The sequence below is a fragment of the Lithobates pipiens genome, unplaced genomic scaffold, assembly GCF_037356315.1.
Source record: "Lithobates pipiens isolate NorthernLeopardFrog02 unplaced genomic scaffold, aLitPip1_a1.2 Scaffold_18, whole genome shotgun sequence".
NCBI classification, from domain to species: domain Eukaryota; kingdom Metazoa; phylum Chordata; class Amphibia; order Anura; family Ranidae; genus Lithobates; species Lithobates pipiens.
In genome coordinates, this window is record NW_027507758.1 from 294,050,571 (window position 1) to 294,068,704 (window position 18,134).

An 18,134-nucleotide genomic window follows, 5' to 3' on the forward strand; every position below is an offset into this window, starting at 1 on the left:
TTCTGCAGAGTTTGAAGGGATGGGGGTCAGCCTATCAGTGCTCAGACCATCCACTGCACTAAATTGGGCTGCATGGCTGTCGTCCCAGAAGGAAGCCTGCAAACTGCTGAAGACAAGCAGACTAAGGACATGGGTTACTGGAACCATGTCCTGTGGTCTGATGAGACCAAGATAAACTTATATGGTTCAGATAGTGTCAAGCGTGTGTGGCGACAACCAGGGGAGGAGTACAAAGACAAGTGCCTCAAGCTTGGTAGTGCAAGTGTCATGGTCTGGGGCTGCATAAGTGCTGCCAGCACTGGGGAGGGAACCATGAGTGCCAACATGTACTGTGACATACTGAAGCAGAGCATGATCCCCTCCCTTCAGAGACTGGGCTGCAGGGCAGTATTCCAACATAATGAAAACACACCTCCAAGATGACCACTGCCTTGCTAAAGAAGCTGAGGATAAAGGTGATGGGCTGGCCAAGCATGTCTGCAGACCTAATTGAGCATCTGTGGGGCATCCTCAAATTGAAGGTGGTGTCCCCCTGACAGAACACAACAGCTCAGGAGGGGCGTTGCCACACCAACAATGAATGTTTTAGTATGGTGATCTGTAAGGTTTTTTTTTTTTTTTTTTTGGTCAGTCTGCTGTGTTGAGCAAAAAAACAAAACAAAAAGAAAAAACGGATAGTGTGTACCCAGCTTTTAGTTAGTGTTGAATTTTAACCAGTTTCTACCCAGCCTATTACAGTATGACAGCTGGGTGGTCCTTTCATCGATCCGGGTGGAGTCATATAACATGTGACTGATCAGAGTACCGGCTCGGTGCCAGTACCATGTGACTGCCATGACCAATCGCAACAGGTCACATCACAGTTGTACACAATGGATAGATAAGTGATGTGTGTGTAAAAAAAAAAAAAAAAAAAAAAAAAAAATCCTGATCACTTTCCAGAGTAGTACAATGTTAAACTGGTAACATTATATTGCTCTGGTCACAGTGTTAAAAAAAAATAAATAATAATAATTGAATAAATAAGGGAATTTTTTTTTTTTGTACAGTGCTCATTCAGTATTCCAAGATGACTGCCACTCCCGTTAAATATAACACTGGTGACCATGTGAAAAAAAAAAATTACAGAAAATTAAAACTTCAAAAACTCGCCCTGCCTCTTACTAAATACCTTGGACTGTTTATTTTCCAAAAAAGGGTAATTTGGGGTGTATTTTTACTGTCCTGACATTTTTGGGCCTCAAGAAATGAGATAGGCTGCCAGTACATCGGGATAGATTTTCAGAAATATACCATAGTTTGCGAACTGATTTGGGTTATTTACACCAAAGAAATGTAGCAGAATACATTTTGACCTAAATTCATGAAGAACAATTATTTATTTGCAAAACTTTATAACAAACAAAGAAAAGCGCGTTTTTTTTTTTTTTCTAAATTTTCTGTGTTCGTTTATTTAGCAAAAAGTAAAAAACCCAGTGGTGATGAAATACAACCAAAATAAAGTTCTAGTTAGGGCCGGTTCACACAGCGAGGCGCGGCGAGGCGTCTCCGACTTACCTCGCCGCGACCTGCGGGGAGCTCAGCGGCGACTTGCAGAGGACTTCTGTATATAAGTCAATGCAAGTCGCCCCGAAGTAGTACAGGAACCTTTTTTCTGAGTCAGAGCGACTCGAGTCGCTCCTCTCAGAACGGTTCCATAGTACTGAATGGGGGCGACTTGCGGGAGCGAGGCGAGCCGTGTCGCCTCGCCTCGCCTCGCTGTGTGAACCGGCCCTTATGTGAACAAAATTTTGTTTGGCTAGAGTGTTGCATGACGATGCAATTGTCATTCAAATTGCGACAGCGCTGAAAGCTGAAAATTGGCCTAGGCAGGAAGGGGGTAAAAGTGCCCAGTATCGAATACATTTACAGGGAAAGCTTTAGAGGAGCGATGATCCTAACTTATGTTTATTGTACATATTACAGATCAATATTTGTAATAATTGCAACATGGAAATCACCAGTTTTATTTAGTATTTAGTCGTAGTTCATTCAGTTGTGTGAGGATGGCTTGAGATGTACTGTCCGTGAGTTCTGGCACTCTGCATCTGCTTGGTACCTAGGGAAAAACAAAAAATGTTACACTACAAAAGACTATAAAGTGGTATAAATACAAATGTTTTCAGCAAACTAGTTTTTTACGTAAACGCAAACAATACTACCTCGTGATTCTTAATCTGTGTACCACTCTTCAGTGTATATAGCTGTTTGCCTCAAGTTCAGCTTAAAAAGTTTATCTGTACCATATACAAAATGTATTTTTTCAATAAAAAATATGTTATACTTACCTGCTCTATGCAATGGTACTACACAGAGCATTCCTTTAACTCCTCTTCTGCAGTCCCCCTCCAGCGCTGTCCACTCTACCTTTCCTCTAGGTACCCCCTCAGCAAGCTGGTGTGCTCCCGCGTGGGGTTGTGTGCGTCCATAGACACACAGTTGGTCTCTCCTCACAGGATTTGACTGATAGCGGCAGGAGCCTTTGGCTCCCCCTGCTCTGGGTCTCATGTGAGAGGAGGAAGAGAGGAGAGAGGTGCCAGATAAGTGCTTAAGGGCAAGGGGAGCTAGGACAGGTAGGGGATGTTATTTTTTATTTTTTTATCTCAATGCAGGAAATGCATTAAGGTAAAAAAAAAAAAAACTGTTGAGGTTTAAAACCACTTTAAAAGGTCAACTGAGAAACAAACTTTAAATATTTCAATATAATAAAAGCTATTATAGTTTCCCTTTAATAACACTAAGCTACAACATAGCTTAGCATGTGTGTGTATATACTTACCAGCACCCGCTTGTGGTTCTTTTCTTCAAAACAAACACCCCGACCCGGTCAGTTGGCGGCAACCCCCCAGCCCCCCTCCCCACCCCCACGGGAGGATGGTCAGGACACTTATCCCATCTAGGAAGCGGGTGCGTGGGTGTGTCCGGAGAGCGGCAGCTTTCTTTCTTCCTCCTCCTGTGAATCATGGCAGTTTCTGACATGAATCTCCCTCCACCTCCTAGGCATCCAATAGGATTGCCTGTCCTTTCAGCCAATCGATAATCAGTATTCAGACCTGCACTTCCTGATTGGCAGAGAGATTCAGTGTTAGAAAAGTGAATATTACATTTATTTTCTAACACACCGGCATGGGCTCCGAGCGCAGTGCTCTGCGCCACAATGCAATGAAGCCTATTAGAGCCTCTGGCTCAAATCAGGTGCTTAAAAAAACACCCCCCGCCGCTGTAATTAATGCGACCGGCATCCTGAAAGGCTTCGGACGCATTAATAGGGGTGGCAGCGGCGATGGAAAGGGGAGGGGGTGCCTGTGCGCCCTTAATGGATGGGGGCCGCCCCTGATATATATATATATATATATATATATATATATATATATATATGTATATGTGTGTGTGTGTATGTATATATATAAATAATTAAAATTAGTTTGATGATCTGAATTGTTTAAGTGTGAGAAATATGCAGAAAAAGATAAAATTATATATATATATTACACACATTACATACAACAGATTGTATATATGTATATATATATATATATATATATATATATATATGTATATGTGTGTGTGTGTATGTATATATATATATATATATATATATATATATATATATATACATATATACAATCTGTTGTATGTAATGTGTGTAATATATATATATAATTTTATCTTTTTCTGCATATTTCTCACACTTAAACAATTCAGATCATCAAACTAATTTTAATATTAGACAAAGATGACCCGAGTAAACCCAAAATGCGTTTTTTTAAATATTATTTAATTTATTAAGGGAAAAAAAGCTGTTCAAACCTGCCTGGCCCTATGTGAAAATGCTGAATCATGAATGAACTGTGATTAACCACAATTTTTTGGAAAGCCAAGATAAATTTCACTTGCTGCACCCAGGCCTGATTACTGCCAGACCTGTTCAGTCAAGAAATCACATAAATAGAAGCTGTCTGACAAAGTGAAGCATGCTAACGGATCACAAAAAGCCACACATCATGTCACAATCTAAAAAAAAATTAAAGAACAGATTAGAAACAAACATGTATCGGTCTAGGAAGGGTTTCAAAGCCATTTCTAAGGCTTTTGGAACTCCAGTGAACCACGTGGAACAGTGGTGAACATTCCCAGGAGTGGCTGGCCTACAAAAATTACTCCAAGATCATGACAACGACTCATATAGGAGGTCATAAAAGAACCTAGAACAACATCTACAGAACCGCAGGCTTCACGTGCCTTAGGTAAGATCTGTGTTCATGATACAACTATAAGAAAGAGACTGGGCAAAAATGGCATCCATGGGAGAGTTCCAAGGCCACTGCTGACTAAAAAGAACACAGGCTCATCTCACATTTACCAAAAAACATCTCGATTATCCCCAAGACTTTTAGGCAAATATTCTTTGGACTGATAAGACAAAAATTTTACTTTTTGGAAGGTGTGTGCGTCCCGTTATATCTGTCATAAAACGAATACAGCATTTCATAACAAGAACGTCATACCAACAGTCAGACATGGTGGTGGTAACGTGATTGTCTGGGACTGGTTCAGGACCTGGGCGACTTACCATAATTGATGGAACCATGAATTCTGAGGTCTACCAGAAAATCCTAAAGGAGAATGTCCGGCCATCAGTTAATGACCTCAAGTACACTTGGGTCATGCAGCAGGACAATGATCTGAAACACAACAGCAAGTCCACCTCCAAATGGTTCAAACAAAGCAAAATTTAGGTTTTGGAGTGGCCTAGTCAAAGCCCAGACTTAAATCCAATTGAGATGCTGTATCATGATCTTACACAGGCCGTTCATGCTGGAAAACCCCCCAATACGGCTGAATTAAAACAATTCTGCAAAGAAGAGGGGGGCAAAATTGCTCAACAGCAATGTCAAAGACTCATTGCCAGTTATTGCAAACACTTGAATACAGTTGTTGCTGCCAAGGGTGGCACAACTAGTTATTAGGTTTAAGGGGCAATTACTTTTTCACATAAAGGTTTAGACAGCCTTTTTTTTTAAAACTGCATTTTGTATTTATTTGGGTTATCATTGTGTAATAATAAAATCTGTTTGATGATCCGAGTCATTTAAGTTTGACAAATATGTAAAAAAAATCAGAAAGGGGCAAATACATTTTCACAACATTGTATGTATATATATATATATATATATATATATATATACACACACACACACACACACACACACACACACACACACACACACAGTATCTCACAAAAGGGAGTACACCCCTCACATTTTTGGAACTATTTTATTATATCTTTTCATGTGACAACACTGAAGAAATGACACTTTACTACAATGTAAAGTAGTGAGTGTGCAGCTTGTATAACTGTGTGTGGAGTTATTTTGAGGGGGACAGCAAATTGACACAGCCATTAATGTCTAAACGGCAGGCAACAAAAGTGAGTACACCCCTAAGTGAAAATGTCCAAATTGGGCCCAAAGTGTCAATATTTTGTGCAGCCACCATTATTTGCCAGCACTACCTTAACCCTCTTGGTCATGGAGTTCACCAGAGCTTTAAAGGTTGCCACTGGAGTCACAGGAGTCCTCTTCCACTCCTCCATGATGACATCACGGAGCTGGTGGATGTTAGAGAACTTCCACTCTTCCACTTTCCGTTTGAGGATGCCTAACAGATGCTCAATAAGGTTTAGGTCTTGAGACATGCTTGGCCAATTCATCACCTTTACCCTCAGCTTCTTTAGTAAGGCAGTGGACATCTTGGAGGTGTGTTTGGGGTCGTTATCATGTTGGAATCCTGCCCTACGCTTTACACCATCTGAACCAAATAAGTTTATCTTGGTCTCATCAGACCACAGGACATGGTTCCAGTAAACCATGTCCTTAGTCTGCTTGTCTTCAGCAAACTGCAGGCTTTCTTGTGCATCATCTTTAGAAGAGGCTTCCTTCTGGGATGACAGCCATGCAGACCAATTTGATGCAGTGTGCGGCAAATGGTCTGAGCACTGACAGGCTGACCCGCCACCCCTTCAACCAGTGTAGCAATGCTGGCAGCACTCATATGTCTGTTTCTCAAAGACAACCTCTGGATATGACGCTGAGCACATGCACTCAACTTCTTTGGTCAACCATGGCGAAGCTGTTCTGAGTGGAACCTATCCTGTTAAATCCCTGTATGGTCTTGGCCACCATGCTACAGCTCAGTTTCAGGGTCTTGGCAATCTTATAGCCTAGGCCAGTGATGGTGAGCCTTGGCACCCCAGATGTTTTGGAACTACATTTCCCATGATGCTCAACTACACTGCAGAGTGCATGAGCATCATGGGAAATGTAGTTCCATAACATCTGGGATACCAAGGTTCGCCATTACTGGCCTAGGCCATCTTTATGTAAAGCAACAATTCTTTTTTTCAGATCCTCAGAGAGTTCTTGCCATGAGGTGCCATGTTGAACTTCCAGTGACCAGTACTGTATGAGAGAGTGAGAGCGATAACACCAAATTTAACACACCTGCTCCCCATTAACACCTGAGAACTTGTAACACTAACGAGTCACATTACACCAGGGAGGGAAAATGGCTAATTGGGCCCAATTTGGACATTTTCAGTTAGGGGTGTACTCACTTTTGTTGGCAGCGTTTTAGACATTAATGGCTGTGTGTTGAGTTATTTTGAGGGGACAGCAAATTTACACTGTTAAACAAGCTGTCTACTTTACATTGTAGCAAAGTGTCATGTCTTCTGTGTTGTCACATGAAAAGATAAAATAACATATTTACAAAAATGTGAGGGGTGTACTCACTTTTGGGATACTGTATATGTACACACATACACATACTGTATAATGTGTGTGTGTATATATATATATATATATATATATATATATATATATATATATATATATATATATTAGCAATACTAGAGATTTCCTTTGCAACAAACCAGAAACATGGGGAAGTGATGAGTGAAACTGAGAGTTGTTATACCACTGACATTTTCACAGGGATATTTTATTGGAATTAGCCATTGATTAAATACATAAATGTGCAATGGCCTTTAAATGGCTCCTGAGGGTTATGACATTTTCTTCTTTTTTTTTCTCCCCTCATCTTTCAGGACAGCACCTTGAGAGAGCGCAGCTCCACCCACTTTCCCAGGAAACACTGCAGTTTTCTTTTAAAAGACCGGCCAGTTCCACCATGGCTTCAGTCGTAGTGTTTCCTGCAGCCATGGTGGAAGCGCTGCAGGGAACCAGGGGGTGCTACGCTGTCTCCAGGTGGTGAGAGCGGAGGGCATACCTGTGCGGTTGTTTTTTCTTCTAGGACCATCCCAGCCTCCTCCCTGACGTGTGGGGGACGCTCTGGAGTTCCCCTCTTCTGCAAGCCCAGAGGAGTCTTTGGCTACTGGAAGCCCGGTCCTCCTTTAGACCGGCGGCATGAGACCTGAGCGCTGGCGTTTGAATTTCACGCTGTTTTTCCTGGTCTCATGCCTTCCGGTTCAGATGGCGAGCATGTCATTCCGGCCGGGGGCAGGGCTTTCGGCAGGGCAACGCGGTTTCCGGTTCCGGACGCTGGAACGCAGGAAGAGGGGGGGGGGGCGGTCCACGGCTGACGTATTTCCGGTCCTCACAGTGGTGAAATGACCGTGAAAATTTGAAAGACACTCGGCACTACTGATCTCTGACTTTACTAATGGGCTCTGTTATTGGTTGTTTCTTTGTGTTTGGGAACCTGCTGCATTCCTTTTTCTGCTCCATTCTATGCAGGAAGAATGTATCTTTGTTATTGTAGTGAGTCTGTGGAGGGGATTCACTGGCTATTTAGCAGGGCTAATGTGTCAGTCTTCTCTGCTTGTTTATTCAGCATGTTATTCTTTTTTTTTTCTAAATGTATTGGTATTTAATTGTGAAAATTAAATTTTGGTGTTTTTCAGAAAGTGAAAGAAAAAAACTAAACATATTTCTTCCCCCTGCAAAAGAAAGTGTCCTTCATGTAAAAATATACTCAGAGACTCCTGGACCAAAGTCCTGTGCAGATCTTGCATAAGCGACTTGGTTAAGGAAGAGACTACTCCAGCCACTCCTGCGTCACAGCAGGGAGAATTGCTTACTTCCTTTAGGAAGGAATTGGCGGACACTTTTGAGACTTTTAGGTCTTATTTGGACAGACGCCCAGTTGCGAGTGGCAGTGTACCCCATTCCCTATCCTCAACTCCTGTCTCCTGGGGGGACAGTGATTCTGAGAATGAAGAGCGTAGTATGTCCTCCGAGGAAGAAGCAGATGAGGTTAAGGAAACTTCTTCATCTCACTACAAACTGTCCTTAGACAAGGTGGATGATCTACTAAAAACAATCCACACTACTCTAAACATTACCGAGGACAAAGCCCAGCTATCTCTGCATGATAGAATGTTTCAGGGAATGGGCGAAGTAAAGCACAGGGTCTTTCCAGTGCATAAATTTCTTTTGGAGACCATTAAGAGGGAATGGAAGGACCCAGAGAGGGCCCCCTTTTTTTCTGATCCCTCAAACGTAGATTTCCTTTTGATGAGGACAGGTCTCAGGTTTGGAATAAAAAGCCTAGACTTGACGCTGCGTTTTCTCAAGTCTCTAGAAATACTGACCTAGCGTTTGAGGACATGGGCATCTTGAAGGATACCATGGACAAGAGGGCTGACTCCCTCTTGAAGAAGGCTTGGGACTCAACCCTGGCAAACTTAAAACCAGCTATGGCCTCAACAGTGGTAGCCAGGAACCTGGAGCACTGGTTGGAGCAGCTAAGGACCCATATTGAGGCAGGAACTTCCCGCAAGGATCTGCTGGATACCCTGCCAATCCTTCTCAAAGCAGTAGGATATATGGCAGATGCTTCGGCTGAATCGATAAAGATGTCGGCCAGATCTTCCGCGCTGATAAACTCAGCACGTAGAGCCATCTGGGTTAAGACCTGGACAGGGGACACAGCCTCCAAAACCAAACTTTGCGGTTTACCATTCGAAGGGGATTTGGTTTTTGGCCCAGACCTTGAAGCAATATTAGACAGGACAGTGGATAAGAAAAAGGCTTTTCCTATAAAGAAAAAGGTTAACCCTCAGGGGGGCAAGAATTTTCGTCCTTTTCGAAAAACCCCAGAAACGAAAGAGGTGGTATATAAAAGGCCTTGCAAACCTCAGCGAGGCAAGGGTAAGTCAGGGGTACTATTCCGTTCCCCAGCCCCAAACCCAAAGAGCCAGTGATGGTCTCTGTGGGAGCAAGGCTTCAGAACTTCTTTCCACAGTGGAAGTCCATAACAACCAGTCCGTTTATCTTAAAAACAATAAAGGAGGGTTACAGGCTGGAATTTTCTCAGACCCCACCAGTACGTTTCTATGTGACTCAGGCTCCTCAGGACCTAGAGAAAGCAGTGGCTATGACTGCGAACTTACAGGAATTACTTCAGCAAGGGGTAATTACATACGTTCCCCCCCAAAGAAGTAGAACGGGGGTGTTATTCACACATATTTCTGGTAAGAAAACCGTCAGGCAAGTTCAGATTGATTCTGAATTTAAAAATTCTGAACAAGTCAATTTGACGCAAGAAATTCAGAATGGACACGATATTTTCAGTGAGGAGTCTCCTGACCCCAGGTTGTTTCATGGCATCTATAGACCTGAGGGATGCTTACCTCCATGTCCCGATAGCCATGACATCCCAAAAACACCTAAGGTTTGCGGTCAGGACAGAAACCTCTGTCCTGCACTTTTCAGTTCAGAGCTCTACCGTTCGGGCTCTCCTCATCTCCGAGGATATTCACAAAAATCGTGGCGGAGGCTCTAGCTCCTCTAAGGGTGAAGGGAGTATCGATTGTCCCATACTTAGACGATCTCCTTTTATTTTCTGGATCCAAAGACTTGCTGGAGAGGGACCTGGCAAGGACAAGGGGTCACTTGGAGGGCCTCGGGTGGATAATAAACGAGGAAAAATCTCACATGACTCCATCTCAGTCACTAAAGTTCCTGGGTTATACCATCAACTCCGTACAGGAGAAGATTTTTCTCCCGGAAGAAAAAATATTAAAGGTCCAGAACGCAGTAAAGAGTTCCCAGACGAACCTGCTTATTTCCATCAGGGCAGCAATGTCAGTGTTGGGTCTCCTTACTGCATCTATCCCGGCGGTACAATGGGCACGCCTCCACGCAAGGGATCTCCAGCAGGCAATTTTGAGAAATTGGTCTTACGGAGAGTCCCTGGACAAGCTTTTCAGAATGCCTCCCCGCGTTCAGAGGAAGCTCTGGTGGTGGAGGGTTCGCTTGAACGTAGACAGGGGCCTACTGTGGTGTTTCCCAACAGACAAACTGGACAGCCAAGGTGGCCAGGAGGTCCTCCAATTGGAGGGAACTAAGGGCCATCCAGATGGGACTTTGGACCTTCAGGACACTGATTCAGGGTTTCCATATTCAGGTCCTGTCAGACAATGCCACGGCAGTGTCTTACATAACAAGACAGGGCGGAACAAGAAGCAGGGTTCTGCTCGCCCTAGCAGGCCAGATCCTGTCCTGGGCCGAAAGCAATCTGAGATCGCTGACAGCAATACACCTAAAGGGCGACCTGAATTCTGTAGCATACTTCTTGAGCAGGGAAAGGATTCTAGAGTCAGAGTGGAGCCTGAACCCTGTAATATTCCAAAAATTAACAGAAAGGTGGGGATGTCCGCAGATAGACCTATTTGCATCCCGCAAAAACACAAAAGTGGAAACCTTTTTTTCCCTAAACAGACAGGATCAGTCAAGGGGTCTGGATGCGCTGGCACAGCCCTGGAATTTCCATTTGTGCTATGCCTTCACCCCTTTTCAGATGATCCCCTTGGCCCTGAAGAAGTTACAGGGGGAGTCCACAAGTATGATTCTGGTGGCCCCCTTTTCGCCCAAGAGAGCTTGGTTTGCAACCATACAAAAGATGGTGGTTGAACCTCAATGGATTCTCCCATGTTGGCGAGATCTCCTAACCCAGGGACCTCTTCAGCACCCAAATATCAAACACCTTTGTCTAACAGCTTGGTTACTGAGGAGCAGATTCTAAAGAATAGGGGCTTATCAGATAAATTAGTTTTGACTCTTTTAAGTAGTCGGAAGAAGACTACAAGAGCTATTTATTTTAAGACATGGAAGAAGTTTAATTCCTGGTGTTTACTGAAGGATTTTCCACCCCAGGGATTACTTTCAGTCTTGGAATTCCTCCATGACGGAATGGAGTTAGGGTTAGCAGCTAGCACCCTTAAGGCTCAGGTGGCTGCTTTGTCAGTCTTTTTAGATAAGCAGCTATCGCAGGAGCCTCTTATCATTAGGTTTTTCAGGGCGTTGGCCAGAGCTAGGCCAATACCTTGTAGGTTTTTTCCAAAATGGCACTTGTCCTTAGTTTTGCAGGGTTTGATTAAAAAACCTTTTGAGCCCCCAGAGGAAGCAACGATCAAGTTATGGTCGCTGAAGCTTATTCTCTTAGTGGCGGTCACTTCGGCTAGAAGGGTAAGTGAGTTGCAAGCCCTTTCTATAGCCGAACCCTTTTGTTATATTTTTCCGGACCGGTGGTGTTAAAAACCGACCGGGGTTTTTTGCCAAAAGTTTCAACAGCTTTTCACAGGGCACAGGAGATAGTTCTCCCTACCTTTTGTCCTACACCATCCAACCCCAAAGAAAGGTCCTTCCATAACCTGGATGTAAGAAGATGCCTTTTGCACTATTTGAAGATTACTAGGGAGTTCAGGAAATCTAACTCTCTCTTCATTCTATTCGTAGGACCACGTAGGGGCTACAGTGCTTCCAAAAGCACTCTGGCTAGGTGGCTGCGCTTAGCTATTGGTGAGGTTTATAGGGCTTCAGGGGCAGAGCTCCCCTCAGGGGTAATCGCCCACTCCACAAGGGCAGTAGCAACATCCTGGGAGGAAAGAGCAGGGGCTTCGCCAAGTCGGATTTGTAGGGCAGCCATGTGGACAAGTTTCTCCACCTTTACCCGCCACTACAGGCTGGACCTACTGTCGGCATCAGAACAATCGTTTGGCAGAAAGGTTCTGCAGGCGGTGGTCCCACCCTAGAGTAAGTACTCTCTTATCATCTCAAGGTGCTGTCCTGAAAGACGAGGGGAGAAAACCCTAGTTAGACTTACTGGTAACGGTATTTCTACGAGTCTTTCAGGACAGCGCCGATAACCCGCCCTAGATTGTATTGAATAAAATGTAGTGTTATTGCTATGTTCTGTTTATCTCATTTCAGCATGGCTGGAGGTACTCTTGGAACAAATGAGGCCATGGTGGAACTGACCGGTCTTTTAAAAGAAAACTGCAGTGTTTCCTGGGAAAGTGGGTTGAGCTGCGCTCTCTCAAGGTGCTGTCCTGAAAGACTCGTAGAAATACCGTTACCGGTAAGTCTAACTAGGGTTTTTTCACACACTTTAACAAAAATGTTTCACTTTGTTACTAAACAAAGCACATCACTTGACTAAAACATGATGCATAATCAGTTATGGTGACAAATGACTAGTTAGGGCTGGCTTTGTTTAACAACAAAGCCACTGGCAACCATGTTAGCTCCGAAAGAAATTTAAAAGACGTGAGTGCCACACTAGTTTGTACAGTCCATAAAATATGTTGTATACAACCTAGTGTAATGCTCCCATCTTGCACCTATAGCATTAAAAAAAAAAAAAAAAACCTTGTTATCTCTGGCATGGGGATCATATGGTTTTGCAAGAAAACACATTTTATTTTCAAGCACATTTTGCCTAATGCCATGCTCACACGAGCCGACTTCTCATCGGCCTGAACTCCGAAGGACTTTTCAACTGAGTTCCCAAGGAGTTCTGCCAAAACAGACTTGCCTACACACGATCACACCAAAGTCCGATCGTTTAGGATGTGATGACGTACGACGGGACTAGAAAAAGGAAGTTCAATAGCCAGTAGCCAATAGCTGCCCTTGTGTTGTTTTTGGTTCGTCGGAACAACATACAGACGAGCGGTTTTCTCGATAGGAACTGGTTCCGGCGGAAAGATTTTAAACGTGTTCTATTTCTAGGTCCGTCAGAATTTTAAAAAGAAAAAATCCGATAAAGCCCACACACGGTTGGAATGTCCGACAGAATGATTCAGTCGGACCTTTTCTGCTGGAAAGTCCGGTTGTGTGTACAGGGCATTAGTTTGCATAGCATAATTTGGGCTACTCTTTAAAGCTTAGGTGAGGTTGTGTTACTAAAGGTAAATTGTTTGTGCAAGGGAAGTTGCACTTCAATGCCATTTTCTCCAGAGCTTAGTAAATGATTGTGAGGCTCAGTTGACCTCCATAATCCAGTCATGCTTAAGCGAAAATGGTGATTTATTTTTTTTCTTAATTTTCCTTGGGTATTTTTTGCAAGGTGAAATTTCAGCACGTTCCCTAACTTCTGAGGAAAATTCCCTTGCATTGTGCATCTTCTCCTGCAAAGTGATAAATCAACCACAACAGGTCATTCTGTCCTGGGATCAGCATTCTGCACGAAGCCGTGCCAAGCTGCCTACACTGGAAATCATTAATAATTGTCTGTTGTATTTTTAGTATCTCAGTAAAAATAATTCTACTAGTTCTCACAGTTTTAGGCCTCTGGAGTCTCATCTCTCTGTGGGTGCTTGCTCGGGTTTCAGTTCTTGGAACATATTGGACGATATCCCATGCTTCTCGGTTGAAATGCAGAGGTGCAGCAGAAGTAACTAAAGTATTACAAATAATAATGGATTTACAATGGCATATATGCAGTCGGGTATCAAATATAGCTTACTAACAATTCTTCAAATTAACCCCTTTTACCACTGTAGGAACACCTCCTCATGTTTTCACTCTTTAAAATGCTGACTTACAGAAACATCACTATTGATTCTGCCACAAATACAGTCAAGTTCTAACTTCCTGTTTTGAGCTGACAACTCCACCTTTGCTGAAATGAAATCCCAATCATTGTTGTCAGCCAAATTACGGAATACCTTTCCCATATGTTATGGTGATGAGGAGAGGGGGACGTGTTCTGAAGTCCAGTAGAATTGCTGACAACACTGCTTGGGATTTCAGAGTAGCAGGGGGCGCTGTGTTGTCAGCTCAAATAGGAATCAAAAAAAGAGTTGTGTCAGGCAGAATACATAGTTCTACTCTAATGTTTTAAATTAGGCTATTCATATTACCTGCAGAATAACTTCTGATTTTATGAGACTGGATTGAAGCTGATGTCTTTCTCATTCCTAAAGAAAGATAAAAAAAAAAAACATTAAGGCAAATCAAACAAATCAAATCACCTGTCTTTTGTAGCTTAAGGCCCCATACACACCATTAGATTTTCTGCAGATTTTTGTCTTCAGATTTACCAAAACCATATAACCACTTGACCACTGGGCACTTAAACACCCTTAATAACCAGACCAATTTTCAGCTTTCGGTGCTCTCACATTTTTAATGACAATTACTCAGTCATGCAACACTGGACCTATATGAAATGTTTGTCCTTTTTTCACACAAATAGACCTTTCTTTTGGTGGTATTTAATCACTGCTCGGTTTTTTATTTTTTGTGCTATAAAAGAAAAAATACCGAAAATTCTGTAAAAAAATGAATTTTTCTTTGTTTCTGTTATACAATTTAGCAGATTAGTAATTTTTTCTTCATAAATTTTGGCCAAAATTTTTACTACTACATATCTTTGGTAAAAATAAGTACAAATTGGTGTATATTATTTGGTCTTTGTGAAAGTTATAGAGTCCACAAGCTATGGTGCCAATATCTGAAAATTGATCACACCTGAAGTACTGACGGCCTATTTCAACTCTTGAGACCCTAAGGCCGCGTACACACGGGCGGACTGTTCGCCCAACTTTGTCAGTGTTTCAGCGGACAGTCCGCTCGTGTGTGGGCTTCAGCGGACAGTTTCAGCGGACTGTCTGACGAACAAAGTCTTACGGAATTTCCGTAAAACTGTCCGCTGAAACTTGGTTTGAGCGGACAGTCCGCCCGTGTGTGTGCCAGTCCGCTGTACTTTCGAAATGAGCGAACTGTTCCCGCCCGGAGAAAAGTCCGCTCATTTCGAGCGCGTCTCCAGGTAGGCAGGGCCCACGAAGGAGACGTCGCGGGCCCCGCCGCCTGGTATGGACTTAAAGGGGAACCCCAACGCCGAAAAAAATCGGCGTGGGGGTCTCCCCAAAGTCCACAACAGACCCTTGTCCGAGCACGCTACCCGGCCGGCCAGGAAAGGGGGGCGAGCGTGCGCGCCCCCCCTTCTGAGCCGTACCAGGCCGCGTGCCCTCAACATGGGGGGAGCCTTGGGGAAGGGGGGCCGCGCGGCCCCCCCACCCCAAAGCACCTTGTCCCCATGTTGATGAGGACAAAGGCCTCTTCCCGACAACCCTGGCCGTTGGTTGTCGGGGTCTGCGGGCGGGGGGCTTATCGGAATCCAGGAGCCCCCTTTAATAAGGGGGCCCCCGGATACTGGCCCCCCACCCTATGTGAATGAGTATGGTGTACAATGTACCCCTACCCATTCACCTGTGAAAAAAAGTACAAAAAAAAAACACAACACAGGGTTAAAATATTTTATTGCACAGCTCCGGGGGTCTTCCGTCTTCGGGGGTCTTCTCGCTGTACTCCTCCGCTATCTTCTTGTAGCTCTTTTGCTAGCGGAGGAGTCCGGCTTTCTTCCTCCCCGCCGCCGGCCTCTTCTCCCGACTTCGGGGGTCTTGTCCCCCTCTTCGGTTCTTCTGCCGGGCCACCGTGCCTTCTTATAGCTCTTTTAGAGGCGGTGGCCCGGTCTTCTGTCGCCGCTGTCGCCGCCGTCGCTGCCGTTGCCGCCGTCGCCGCCTTCCGTTCTTCTTCTTCTTCTTCTTCTTCTTCTTCTTTTCCAGGAGATGTTGACACGACGATCTCTCCGGCCGGAATGCCAGAGCCGCGCTGCGTGGCCACTTATATAGTGACAATGGGGCGGTGTCACATGGTATATGTCCCATGGGTTGGTCAGTCGGACAGTCCGCCTTACATGCCAGAAAAGTACAAATACCCCCCAAATTACCCCTTTTGGAAAGAAGACATTCCAATGTATTTAGTAAGAGGCATGATGAATTTTTTGAAGTTGTCATTTTTTCCCACAATTCTTTGCAAAATCAAGATTTTTTTAACTTTTTTTTTTTCACAAAATTGTCATATTATCAGTTTATTTCTCAGACACAGCATATGCATACCACAAATTACACCCCAAAACACATTCTGCTATTACTCCCGAGTACGGCGATACCACATGTGTGAGACTTTTACACAGTGTGGCCACATACAGAGGCCCAACATGCAGGGAGCGCCATCAGGCGTTCTGGAGCCCCCAGGACAATTCTGACATTTCTCTCCTACATGTAAAAATCATCATTTATTTGCTAGAAAATTACATAGAATCCCAAAACATTATATGTTTTTTTAGCAAACACCCTGGAGAATACAATGGTGGTCGTTGCAACTTTTTATCTCGCACGGTATTTGCGCAGCATATTTTTGAATGCTTTTTTTTTTTTTTAAAACTGTTTTGTGCTTAAAAAAAAAACAGTAAAGTTAGCCCAATTTTTGCATAATGTGAAAGATGAAGTTACGCTGAGTAAATAGATACCTAACATGTCACTCTTCAAAATTGCACGCGCTCGTGGAATGGTGCCAAACGTCGCTACTTAAAAATCCCCATAGGTGACGCTTTAAAATTTTTTTACTGGTTATATGTTTTGAGTTACAGAGGAGGTCTAGGGCTAGAATTATTGCTCTCGCTCTAACGTTCGCAGCGATACCTCACATGTGTGGTTTGAACACCGTTTTCATATGTGGGCGGGACTTACATATGCATTCACTTCTGCATGCGAGCACATGGGGACAGGGGCGCTTTAAAAAAAAAAAAATTGTTATTGTTCATTTTACTTTATTTATTTTAGTTTGACATTTTTTTTCCCCAAAAATAAATTTTTTGATCATTTTTATTCCTATTACAAGGAATGTAAACATCCCTTGTAATAGGAATATGGCATGACAGGTCCTATTTACAGTGAGATATGGGGGTCAATAAGACCCCACATCTCACCTCTAGGCTGGAAAGCCTGAAATAAAAAAAAAAAAGATTCTGGCTTTGATCGTATTGGCGAGTCGGTAGAAGCACCGGAGGGCGGCGGGAGGGGGGGGATGTCTATGGCTGGGTATTGCAGGGTATCACCGACTATGGCTGGGTATTGCAGGGTATCTCCAAGTATGGCTGGGTATCTCCGAGTATGGCAATTTATGACAGGGTATTGCAGAGTATTGGCAGGGTATTGCAGAGTATTGGCTTCAATTTTACTGCAGAGTATTGGCGGGTAGTGCAGAGTATTAGCTGGTATTGCAGAGTATTAGCTGGTGTTGCAGAGTAGTGGCGGGTGTTGCAGAGTATTGGCGGGTGTTGCAGAGTATTGCAGAGTATTTGTGGGTATTGCAGAGTATTGCAGAGTATTTGCGGGTATTGCAGAGTATTTGCGGGTATTGCAGAGTATTGCAGAGTATTTGCGGGTATTTCAGAGTATTGCAGAGTATTTGCGGGTATTGCAGAGTATTTGCGGGTATTGCAGAGTATTTGTGGGTATTGCAGAGCATTTGTGGGTATTGCAGGGTATTGCAGAGTAATGGCAGGGAATTGAGGGGTTAAATTTCGGTGAGCAGCAATGTGGGCACTGCAGATGCAGCCCACAGCGCTGCTGACACCGATCTCTTCCCCCTCAGCTGTACCGATCGGTACAGAGAGGGGGAGGGAGGAACCGGCGTCATAACATGACGCCAGTTTGTTTACAAGTGATCACTCCGTCATTTGACGGAGCGATCACGTGGTAAACGGCCACGATGAGCGGCCGTTTACCGTGATCCGTGATGCGCCGGGTCAAGGATGCTCTCGAGTGCGCGCCCCAGGGGGGCGCGCGAGAGCGGAATTCTGGGAGGACGTCATGTGACGGCCTCCCAGAGTTAAACAACCGCCCTGTAGCCATCATTCGGCTATGGGCCGGTTGTTAAGTGGATAATATGAGGTCAAACCTTAGGAGTTTCAATTTGTATACAATCAGGCAGGCCCTT

The 18,134-nt window shown here is 44.0% G+C and overlaps 1 protein-coding gene across 1 annotated transcript in view; it reads right to left on the reverse strand.

Moving 5' to 3' along the window:
* Positions 1 to 1,058: 1,058 nt before the first annotated feature.
* Positions 1,059 to 18,134, reverse strand: part of LOC143987941 (uncharacterized) — a 214,809-nt gene continuing 197,733 nt past the window's right edge. The window contains exons 46-48 of the mRNA XM_077487143.1: positions 14,210 to 14,266; positions 13,626 to 13,744; positions 1,059 to 2,098 (exon numbers count right to left, since the gene is read on the reverse strand). Of these exons, the coding sequence (XP_077343269.1) occupies positions 2,006 to 2,098; positions 13,626 to 13,744; positions 14,210 to 14,266 (269 nt within the window). The 3' untranslated portion in view covers positions 1,059 to 2,005. The remainder of the gene's footprint in view (positions 2,099 to 13,625; positions 13,745 to 14,209; positions 14,267 to 18,134) is intronic.